The sequence below is a fragment of the Carassius carassius genome, chromosome 1, assembly GCF_963082965.1.
Source record: "Carassius carassius chromosome 1, fCarCar2.1, whole genome shotgun sequence".
NCBI lineage: Eukaryota > Metazoa > Chordata > Actinopteri > Cypriniformes > Cyprinidae > Carassius > Carassius carassius.
Genome location: NC_081755.1, coordinates 22,447,749 through 22,460,536, shown reverse-complemented (window position 1 = coordinate 22,460,536; position 12,788 = coordinate 22,447,749). Strand labels below are relative to the sequence as shown.

At 37.8% G+C, this 12,788-nt stretch overlaps 1 protein-coding gene across 1 annotated transcript; it reads right to left on the bottom strand.

Annotated features, from left to right (window-relative positions):
- Nucleotides 1–8,393: 8,393 nt before the first annotated feature.
- On the bottom strand, nt 8,394–10,675 carry foxd7 (forkhead box D7). Its single transcript, XM_059518726.1, has one exon. The coding sequence runs from the start codon at nt 10,341–10,343 to the stop codon at nt 9,420–9,422; it is 924 nt and encodes a 307-aa protein (XP_059374709.1). The 5' UTR covers nt 10,344–10,675; the 3' UTR covers nt 8,394–9,419.
- Between the last annotated feature and the right edge of the window lie 2,113 nt (nt 10,676–12,788).

Genomic DNA, 12,788 nt, shown 5'->3' with positions numbered 1-12,788 from the left:
TCCTTCCTGTAATATATAGAATTCTCCATAACCGGACATTATGATTACTTGATGTTCATTCAATAATACATTCAGTGAAGAATTCATCAGACTGATTCAACATATAATTATTCATTAAAAAGACTGCACAACAGAGTCATTTGTTTGTGAAATGCTCTACGCTGTTTGCACTGTGTTTGATTCACTAAAATTGGCAGACAACATAAGTGCAGCATGTGTTCTGAACTAATATAGTTATTGTTATAATTATCATTCCTGGTGTGAATGGGTCTTAAAGGGGTAGTTGTTCCAAACCTGTATGAGCTTCTTTCTTCTGTTGAACACAAAAGAAAATATTCTGAAGAATGTTGGTAATCAAACTGTTGCTTGCTGGTAGCTATTCACTTCTATAGTATGGGGAAAAATGGTTTCCAGCAACTGTTCGGTGACCAGCGATTTTCTATATAGTTTGTCTTTAACAGAAGAAAGAAATTCATACAGGTTCGGAATAATGCAAGGGTAGTTCATTTTTTTGGTGTGAACTATCCCTGTTCATGTTAAAACGAAGAACTATTGAATGAGTTGAGGCTGGTTTTATCAACTCTAAATAGTAAGATGAAACAAGTTAATTTTCCCTGCATTTTTCCCACCATCTTCCACAGGACCCAGAATTCAAAATCTAATTAATCTGGAGCTACCGCACACTTCATGTTCGAGAGTTTACATTCATTCATTTACACTTAATGTTGTAAGCCCCATATGTTCTTGATCTCCCGGGCTCTCAGAAACTTCATGGAAACATCTGAAGATCAAAGGCATGGGCTGCAAACAGTGCAAAAGAGGCCTACAAAACAGGAGATAACTATGTTAGACAAAGGTTACTTCCTTCCTCAGAGATCAATAGAGTCTTATTGCCCTCTGTTTAGTTCCAGCGCTTCCTTTGCTTAATTCTGTTTTTTCCTTGACATATAAAAGTGATTGGCTCTTTTGCTGCCAAAACGTGTCCTGCACGGCTGTAGAAAACAGCTTCCCCACAGCAGCTTTTTCAAATTTGGGGCTTGTGACACTCTGCCAAAGCCACAAATTACCCCCCTCTAGCAACAGCGAATTAGGAACAATTTTCTGTATGCTATAAAAAATGGGAAAAAGAAAGGCAAGGGTAAAATATAGCTTACACCAGAGACCACCAAGGCAGGCAGTGCAGAAATGAAGTGCATGCTTGCCCTGCTGACGGTTTGGGTGGCAGGGCGGCATTTGGCATTTCATGCACTTGCTGATACTCGTAGTAATCAATTCACTAAAACATGGTGTAATGTTTCAACTCAGTGAGGTCATGCTTAGAGAAGGACCGGCATATTAATATCATGCCTTGATGGGGAACAGGCATTTTTTTAAATGAGGGATTTGAGACCAATTGTACAGGAGAAAAGATGTTTCACACCAAATCCTCTCTGGTTTTCTTTGAGCTTGGTCTATTAGATTAAGGATCAGAAGGGAATAAGCAGACTTTTTTCATCTGATACAAAGTGTGAGGTTTGGCTAAGTGTCCACCAAGTATGCCAGCTCATGATTTTTCCCTTCCAGGACTCCTTCCAATGCCTTTTAAAAGTCCAGGTCCAAGTTCTTCTGCACTGCTGTAGATGTTAACGTAGAAGAGCGGAAAACCAAACCAAAGCGTCAGGTTGAGGTTGAGGAATTGGTGAGGTTAAGAGCCAATCTCCTGCTGCAGCTCGCTGCTGGTGGTCCACAAACCTCTTTCAGCTCCTATAGCAACACCCAGAGACTGTGAGTAAAGGAGATCTCGAATAAACCACCTGACATAGGCTGCCTGACCATCACCACGTCAGCATAATCAGGCTTTGGGCCCATTGAAAAAACAAGGCAACAGCAACCAGAGACTGAAACGCACATTAACCCAGTTCTGTAGCCTCTGACCCATATGTTAATTATACTTCCTGTTCCTTTCCTGATTACATGACAGCAGATTTTTAGCTCATTCTCAAAGGAATCAGCTAATTGTGCAACTTGAAGCAGCAAGCCATTTGTTCAGTTTTTAGTCGAAAAACATTTTTAATTCAAGAAACATTGTTGTTTTGTTGCATAAGAGACTGTTGACTATTTTCAGCAGTGTTATTGGCTTCCGGTAGGGATGCAAAGAGGTTTGGTTTGCAATAAGATGCTACCATGCTACTCTTACTAATATTACAGTATATAATATATATAGTTTGTTTAAAAAAAATTGCACATCTACTCATTCTATAATCCTATAATTATAAAAATAACTTTTATCCCATAAAATAAAAGTAGGGTATTTGTTTAGTCACCAGAAATGTTCGAAATGGAAAAATATAGCTTAGTACATGCATATGTTTTAAATTAGTAAGCGAATTAAATAGTAGTATGCTACATACTACATGAACTCCAATTTTGCATGGTGTCTTGCATGGTTGTTTTGCATATTTTATTTTACAAAAAAATTACACTACACTCATAAAAATAAAAGTACCTTACTGGCATCTATGCTCAAAAAAAAAAAAACATAACATCCTTTTAGCCTTTAAATTCTGCAAAATTACTTTAAAATTAATTACTGTGGGGAAAAAAAGCTTTTTCACACTAAAGGCTGGAATACACTACAATTTTTGCCCAGATTTACAGTTTGGATAAGTTGATGCTAGTTGCTTAAAGTCAGAGCAGTCTGGAGATTTAAGTTGACAGATATCATAGAAAATCGCCTGGTCACAGACTCAGTTTTTTTAGCTTCAGACTGTGATTCCATCCAGTTGAAGGAAATCAAACATGTCTGATCTTTTAAGACGATTTTAGAATGCTTATTTATTTTCATTTGTCATGTGTCTCCTAGCAACAAGGTGCACATTTCTACTTGAGTTTGTTGTGATTGGAAAAGTGTTAAAGTGACTTTTGTGATTATTACAATGTTGATATGTTTATGATGCCCAGTGTTTTAAAATCTGCTTCGATTTTAAAAGTCGTACTGTATTCCAGAAAAAAAAACTGCTCACTTAAGGGTTCTTTGGGAAACCCCGAATGGTTCTTTATGGCATTACTGCAAAACACTCATTTGTCATTTTTCTTTTAACTATTTATAAAGTGTCTAAAAACATACATTTGTTTAAAAAAAAAAACGTGCTGATGTATTTACTTCTGGTCCATAATATTGGTAATGGAGGATGAAGTCAAATACATTGCCTTGTGCACAGTATACATATTATATATTACAGAGAGAAGAATACTGTTTTAGTGTGCTGTTTATGAACCCCAGGTTTCTTTACTAAGCCTGGGCATCAGGGCTCCATGTGCATGGAAGCAGCAGGGTGCTTCAGAGGTTAGCAGACAGCCATACACCACTTCTTCACATGGACACATTAAGCAGTCCTAATTAAATTTCTCATTTTCTTTCCCTACGGGCCATTTGTACTTCCTTTTTTCTCATTCCATCTCTACCATTGCCGTTCATTCATCTGCTCTGCCCATTGGTGAAGGAGCATGGCTGAGGTGTTAGCTCATTCCCCTTCTGGGTGGCTTTCCTGCAGTATTTCACTGTCATCTACTGGCAAATTGATTTTGGCAAAGAAACCAGCTGGGGTGGGAATGGGGAGGGGGCAAACCCATGCACACATTTCCCACATACGTATTGAAAAACACTGGCATACGTGCGCATGCAAAATGTATGGGCACTACTTGGTCACCCCTCAAATAAATAACTGAGCAAATAGTGAGCAGAGGCCTCTTGGTTCTGGAAAAAGGACTCACTGACTAAAGGCGAAGGGTGGAGGTGTGGGGTGATTTAAAACTCAATTCAGTGCAGATGGACAGGCAGGGCGGCACACGTTTTGCCTGCAAAAGCACATTTTTGAGTGTGTGTGTGGTGTTTGGCAAAAGTGTGTGTGAGCGGAACTGATCATTTATGTGACATCAATGGCTACATCAAGTGCTGATATCATACAACATCTCCCTTTTCATTAAGGACGTGCATCACTCTGTCATAGTCGTATTAGTAGATTGTTATTGTCCCTTTAAAGGGCAATTATGTTGCAGCGTCGGATTAAAAAAAGACTGTTTACACTTGCTATTAACAACCGTCTCTGGTGATCCGATCACAAGTGGACAGCTGAGATAGACTGCTGTTTACACTGGGTGTTTACAAGCATCTCAAATGTGTCTTCTGTGACCACTTGTGATCAGATGTCATTATGGACAGGGTCTCTGATATATGTCACATACAATGTCAGTGTGTTGCTTCTAGCTAATAAAGTGGCAAAAGTCAACACTTTATTACAAATGTGAAGCTTCGGCCCGAATGATTGTTGTTGTAGTGCTTCTCTCAGATTCTAACTCGTAACTTGGATGAAAAGAGAGTTTGAAGTGTGTACTGTGTGCTTGAACAAGGGCTTTGTGAAATTTGAGAGTTTTAGGAAAAAGCTATCATTGTAAAAACTTTTTCAGACTGCTTCTTCATCTGATTCTTCAGCCAGATCTGGTCTGAAACAGAACCTGTTTCTAATAAGAGATTATGACGATCCAATTTTTCAGCTGTCTTGTTTCCAGAGATATTACCCATTTATTTTCTTCAGTATGGGGATTTTCTTTTTTAATAATTCTTCAATAAAGAATGGGTGTTTTTTTTGTTTGTTTGTTAGTTTATATGCAGTATACCTTAGCTTGAGTATTTTGAGTATTTTTTATTTTTTTGCCTTTATTTAAAAAATAAACAACATTTAAATTTTTGTTCCTCCATTGAAAGTTCATGTTAGTAAATAAAACATAATGAAAAAATGAATCTATATGAAATGACAATTTGATAATTTAATATAATCTATATGAAATGTTGGTCAGTTTTTGTTTAATTAAAAACATAACTTAATATAAACAAAATTAATATGGGTTTGGAACAACATGAGGGTAAGTAAATGATGACACTTTTTTTTTTTCGGGTAAACAAATTATTCTCTATTTGCAATTAAATTCTGTAGTATTGCTGTATATTGTAACACTAGATATTGTTACACTCCTACCAACTGCATTGGTCAGAATGATGGGACGTCTGTATGCACTTAACATAAACCCTTATTGGTTTCATATTTTGTTTATTTTGAGAGATTTTGCTTATTTGTTTTAAGATTTTAAACAATTAAAAAGTGAATGGGAAAAAGTGTCTCAATCATTAAGTTGACAAGAGGCAAAACATTATTAAATCTAAGCTAAATATTTTAAAGTGGTGGGGTAACAACTGTGCTTAATATGAATCAATTCATTGATCAAGTTGAAATAAATATGTTTTCAAGTTGACATGATTTCATTTCTTAAAACAAAAACAATATTGACTGGACTTGAAAATAAAAATAATAAAAAATTTACTTATTTTAGGGTAAGTTATTTCAACAAGAAATTGTAAGGCAGCAGAGTAACATTTTTTATTGTATAATTTTTGTTTTTACGTTGACTCAACAGGTTTCACCGTGGTGTGTTTTCCAAAATGTTTTTTTTTTTTTACCATGGAAACTCGCTGTGGGTAGGTTAGCAGGCCTATCCTATTTATTTATTTATTTATTTATTTGTTTTTTAAAGGCTTACATGTGATCGAAATAACTTTCTGGAGCAAATGAATTTCAAATGAATGTCTTTATCCCCCCCCCCCCCCCCCCGAATTACTTTATACCTTCACAGCTCAAATGCAACAAAATAGACTTCAAAAACACAGAGAAATATTGTGAGGGAATAGAATTTTCTTTTTCAGGAAGCTGCTTGGAAGGAGCAGGATATCCCGCAGAGCACCTCTGCAGCGCTGTGTGGCTGGAGGAGAGAGCAGGAGCCCTGCGCGAGCTGGTGCACGCTTTGAGCAATGACTTTGACCATCCTGTTTGACTTGGCACGAGGAGACAGCGCCTCTCGGGTCAGGTACAAGCAGACCTCTAAAAAGAACCTGCTCGTTCACTCCCTTGTAAAAGCAAACCGTATCGGAGGGTAAAAATATGAATTATAATACGTCATTGCTAATAAAGCGCGCGACTCGGGCGAGCGCTCGCGCTGGCAGCGCTGCTGGAGGGTGTCACATAAAGAGCAATTCATCACAATCACAATATTATTAACATGCTTAATGTGACACTGATGGAGCGTGAAGTGGAGTTTCCACAGATGACGTATTCAATTTCAGACCACAAATGTAGGGCTTATTATGATTTCTGTCTTCGAACGAGAAATGACTTGTTTTGTTTTAAGTTATGGGTCTTAGGCGGCCATTTGACTGGAGAAAATAATCTCGCAGATTGTTTTTGAGGATCACAAACCGTGGCAGCTGGGAAAGACGATAGTGTTTAAGAGAGCCGTGGGAGCTGGGTCACAGATACGCTGTGATGGTCACTGTAGAGATAAATATTTGTCTCTACATCTCTGTTGGGACGCGGCTAAATAGAGGAGGTTATTCAAAGCCAGCAACAGGAATCTTTCCATCTCCTGCATGAAAGAGTCTGTGCATGGGCGAGCTAAAGACAGCTGGACACATTTACACTAGTGAATTTTCTTGTAGGCTACTCACACACTCCTTTTGTTTCCTCTATTTTGTCAGGTGCAGCTGGGAATTTACTTATCTCAGGTTGGCCTTTGGTTCTGGTTCTTCTTCGCTTATTTTATTTTTCTTTTCTCACACACGAGTCCAGTACAGTGCAGCTCATTGTCCAGTCATATGAATTAAAGAAAGAGGAAGTCTGAAAGACTGGAAAACGTCAAACATACAAGCGCAGGTAAAATCCAAATAAACAAGGTTTCAAATGCAGCCAAAGCGTTACGGTGAAATTCAAGGCAGCCAGGGATTTTAAAGACAAATTAGCCATTTCCCTCAGCTTGATAAAGCAGGCTAAATAACTCGACGTGTTATTTAGGCTACATAAAATAAAATAAAAATCCTGCTTTATATCTGAATTCGGAATCTTAACTGTAATCGTTTAATTCATATACAGATCTATTCATAGCTTTCAGTCACGTGACCGTCTCGAAGACCTGGAGGGCAAAACATATAGCTGCAGGACAAACCTGACAGTTTTCCATCTGTTTCACAGCCGCAAATATTTAGATCACCTCTCAAAAGAATAAAACAAAGGTAGGCTATGTTAAGCACCCGCGGCAATGTTTCAATTATTAAACAGTGCGACAAAACGTCTTAAAAACACTTAAAGTGCCTTAATATATTGAAAACAGTAGGCTAATATTAAAATATCAAATTCAGTAATCTCTATATTAATGATGCATAGTTTACAGAGGAAATCATGATGCTTAAAAGGTTCTTCACAGCGATGTCATAAGCTGTTTTAAGAACCGTTTTTGGTTCCACAAGGAACCATTCAGTCAAAGGTTCTTTAAAAAACCATCTCTTTCTTACCTTTTCATAATCTGAAGAACTTTCTTTCACCACAAAGAACCTTTTGAGAAACAGAAAGGTTCTTCAGATGTTAAAGGTTCTTAATGGAATCATTTAGACATAAGGGTTTGTCTACTGCACCATGAAGCACCTTGATTTTTAAGAGTGTAATGGTTTTCTGGGAAACCATTTAACGTGAACCATTGCACATTACGTTTATACGCCTGTACAAAATCATATACATCATCAACAAGATGTTTACTGAATTTCGCCTTTTAATATCATTCTCTTCTTTGTGTAGCTTGAATGAATAGTCTGAAACTTAGCAATCATATGCCCTTATGACATTAAACTCCTTAAAACAGCACACTGAACAGTACACATAAAATCAAATATGTAGCCTGCTTTAAAAGGGTGTCATTATTCCTCATTTCGAGTCTGTGGCCTGTTCTTTGCCAGGAGAAATATAAATTCTTACTGAAACATTTTATGAATTTGGTGACAGCCTAATTTTGATTTGATTATGAAATCATACAAAATCTGTTCAATCATTTCAAGCAAAAACGGAGGCCCCAAGGTCCTAGCAAAGCACTCAGAAGAGGGATCAAAGACTGGCGGTCATGTGATGATAGGCTGGATATAATGTGTAGAGCTTTTGAAATCAACGATTGAAATGACTGTGTTAAATGATTGTCAGACTAATAGAAATGTGAATATACACCTGAGGCAGAGTCAGCTGTCAAGACTCTGCTGAGCGTTTGGAGATGATTATTTACAGTGTGCACTCAGATGGAAATCTGCTCGTGCTCAGGCGAGATACTGTATATTTGTGAAGCGCATTTGAGACTGATCAGACTCCGGTTGATTTTTTCCGCTTAACAAGCTCAAATAAATAAACCAACACGAGTGGACACGTGTTCTACTTCTTATATATATATATATATATATATATATATATATATATATATATATATATATATATATATATATATATATATATATATAAATATATACAATACAAATGTCCCCCTGTAAAATATTGTCATGGCCATTTTATCAGGGCATTATTTTAACCCTTTAAAATGCCATTAATTTATGCCCAATACTCCAGTTGAACCAGTTCTGAATGTCAATAAACATTATTATATAAAATCACATAAAATGCACAAGATACTGTTTAAAAACCCCTACCATAATCAATACTAACCCTTTGGCAAAACTCAAGATTAGTATCTAGATCTTCATTAAGTTTTTGATAAATGACTTAAAAGAGAAAATCCTATTTTTATTTGTATTATTATTATTTATTTATTTTTGCTGTCACGTTTTAAATATGTGGGGCATTATTGTAACTTTCTAAGTACTGGTTCATTTTTGACTTACACAACAGAGGATGTGTATATCTGCGTAGTTATCATAATTCCAAATTTTTCATTCATATAATGAGAATAATTCACATGATTGGAAATGTGATTATGAATAATAACAGTTAATGAATTAAAAAATGTTAGCAATCGATATCTTACCTGATCTTACCTTTTTTTGGGTGGATGCCTATTCTAGTTGTTGAGAAATGAGTGGGACACGTCTGGAAAATAATGGCACTGTATTTACAGCACATTTAAAGAGAAAAGTTGCTAGTAAAACGCAATTTGTTTTACAACACACTCTTATGACCGTTTTTCTGATTGTATTTCTCGTTCATGCCAAATCATGACATTTCTTGTCCATTTAAAGAAGTTAATTTTATTTCCGTCAAAACGCGAAAAGGAAATTCGTCATTTAAATAGTCGATTCGTTCGATATTTAATCATTCCAATAAAATAACATGCATCAATAAACAGTTTCGGCATGTGACACTTCAACACCTCACTGGATGAAGTCCTGACAGAAATGAAAAACTCAAAAAATCCTTAAAATAGCCTATTCGAAAACATTAGACGCGATGCTCTACACACTTTTATACCTCGGGATAAATGAAATGATTCCTGAGAGAAGAAAAAGAAGAAGAAGAATGAGAAGAAGTAGAAGAAGAAACAACAGTTTCGTGTCCAAATGTGCGCTGCTAGTCATTGACGCTAGCCAGGAGTCTGTGTTTAGTGGACAAATCCACGTGGCTGTGCACATCTTGCAGCTTCTGGTACTCGTACTGAAAATTAAGGAGTCGGGGGAAGCCCACTGGATTGAACAGTGCTGAGGACGCGTATGGAGAGCTCGGGGCCATTGCGCAGGCGAGGCCAGGTGTGACAGGCTCCATGGTCAATGTTTGAGACTGTGGGAAAGACTTGGCTGTGACAGAGTTCCTCGAGAAAAGCGTGGACAGCGCCGGTAAAGTGCTCCCAACAGGTGGCACGCCGATGGCTTGATGGAAGCCAAACGGGTAGATATCCAGCCCCGGTAAATGAGCGCAGGACGCGCTGAGCCCGTACGCGCCGTAGCCGAGGCTCGGAAAGCCACTGGGCTGCAGCGCCTGCTCTTTGAACACGCCGAATTTGAAGTACTGCCGCTTAAATCGCTTCCTTCTCCTCAGGAAACTTCCGTTCTCAAACATATCCGATGAATTGGGATCCAGAGTCCAGTAATTCCCTTTCCCGGGATTACCGGGCTCGCGCGGCATCTTCACGAAGCAGTCGTTGAGGGAGAGGTTGTGTCGGATGGAGTTCTGCCAGGCTGGGAACTTCTCTCGGTAGTACACAAAGCGGTGGCTGATGAAGTCGCATATCTCGCTGAGGGTGAGTCGCTTCTTCGGGCTCTGGAGAATGGCCATAGTGATCAAAGCGATGTAGGAATAGGGCGGCTTCACCGATGCGCTCTTGCTCGAGTTTGAGGGACATATGGAAGATGGGACGCGGTCCTTATCCTCCTTCTTATGTACCTGGTCGGATGCAGAAAGAGCGGAGGTCGAAAGATGCTCGTCTCCAGACTCCTTTCCACCCTCTCCAACCACGTCCACAACGAGGTCATCCATTAAATCAGTGTCCAGGGTCATAATCCACAAATTGGAGACGCGAAACGGGTTCTAAACAAGCAGATGGCAGCGCGCATGAGTCTTAACCTCTCCTTCGCTTGGAAAGGGCTGTCTCTGGATCCTCAGAAAACCCTGGAAGATGGAGGATGAAGAGACGAGCGCGCTAACAACAAGAGATTAACTCTGGCCACACAGGAGTCCTCACCATTCGAGCGCAGGAGGTCTGGAGAGCTGCGCTTGCAGCAATGTCCATCGTCCACTCCAACGCAACTGGATTCCTGCAGCTGTTCGGGAATCGGATGACGATGATGTCATGACGGAGTTCTCAGGAAGAAGCTCCACTCCAATGAAAACAGGGCAACTCTACCAGGCTCTGTCCGCAGACAGTCCTCTGAAGGAGCCTTGATTGATGTCGTGTCACTCGAGTCACAAGGGTATTGCGTCGCTTAGCTTTGAGTGTGAATTAGACAAATTACACTGCTCCATTGACTGCTGGACATATCGCGTATTGTGTTTGAATTAACATAGAATATTAAAAGTATGTGCTGAGATGAAAAAAAAAGGACAGTGACATGTTGCAGAACCTGATTTGACCAAGTGCGACCCTGGAACAGCATTGTGATTAACCAATCAGATTTTAAGAACCAGTTTATAGTTTTTGTGATGTTAAGGTGTTTGGTGCTTGTACATTAGTCATTTATCTATAATTTCCTCTGGTTTTATGGGATAACTCATATAAGGTTTAGGTGTAGGGATATGGTCAAGAATATTTGGATTACAGTTTTGTTCCAGGGTCAACAAAATATGTCAACCTTGAACACATCTAAAATCTGGACGTGCGTGACATGTTCACTTTTATAAGTGCATGCTTTTAATATTCTCCGTTAATTCGATCACAAAAGGCTACCTGATATTATATGTGGAGCAGTCAAAAGAATTTGATTTTTTTTTTATCGAAATAAATGAACAGAATAGCATTATTGGAAATAATCCACCACAATCAAAAGATTAGTTTAGCCTATTTCTCTATTCACGCAATAGCTTTTACACGCAAATCGACCAAGTTTATTCAAAACTGCTGAATTAGGGGACAAGGTAAAAAACGTGACACAAATTGTGTATCCCTGAGATCATTTATTTTATTTTTTTGCCATTTAGCAAAATCAGTCGACAGTATTGTACAAAGTTGTAAGGGCTATTGTCATAATATTTGATTCATTAATATTTAATCTTCTTTATTATTTGTATCCGGAGTGTTTTACATCTTAAATAATGAATAGCAAATTATTATATAATATTAATAATGACTGATAAATAAATAACCTACTGAACAGTAATAAGATCAAAATATAATTTTATAGCAGTTTAAATGTTTTTTTTTAAAATTATTTTAGTTATTGTTAAATCCAGATATTAAATATATAATACAACAAAAACGACAATTGTAATAAATATAGAAAACACTGGAGACCATTAAAACCAATGAAAGATAAGTAAAATGACAGCACAAATCGAGTCAGCCTGAATGTCATTCAGCTGTGAAGCAACGAGGCTAAAATAAGAAACAGATTTATAAAAGGCTGTTGATCATAATGGTGCTTATGTATTTGATCTTCGCACATATTTTTCTAAATATCTTGCATTTCCCATTGCGCTTAGGCCTAGTCTAGTTTTTTTTTCTGGTGAAAATTGGCTATCATATAAAATTGTCGGGTCATTCAGATGAAAGTGAACCATTTCCCCTCTCACTTGGCTGCTGAAGGCCGTGGGGTGTTTGTATTAATGATGCAGCTCTTTGTTGAGGATTTCTACATTTCCTGCGCATATAATCGTATTGATACCGGAGCCCACCGAGCGTCGAGAGGACGTGGGTGGGCATGATTTCCCAAATCTATCACGCATGTCCTCAGATTGGAAACAGACCCAGCGAGAGAAATGAATGAAGGATGGGTTTGGAAGCGAGAAGGGGATGATAATACAAACCCGACGCAGCAGTGCCACAGATAATGTGCTTTAATGTGGCATTCATGGCTGATGTATTCCTGCAGACAACATACTCTACAAATGGAATAGGTTACAAACGCTACGACTGGCTGTGTAAAAGATGTTCTACATTAGAATATTTTTACGATTACTATTTTGTTTTTATATTTCTACTATGAAGTTATAGACTGTGGCTCTTTATATATTGTCACGAATCTTTATTTATCTAAAGCCAAAGCTTCTCTAGGAGTAACCTAATGTGGTCTCAAAAACTTAGCTCACCATCTTAAATGAAAATAATTTGATCAAATAATATAAAATATAGCCTATCATATAGGGTATTTATTTTATCATTATTTTTTTTTTTTGCAATATCCATTGGGTAAACGCAATAAAGCTAAAAGTTCTCAGCCTACATTTTTGTCTATTTCTGTATTATGTAGCTAGGTATATAGCCTTTTTATAAAATTTAATTTAATTAGC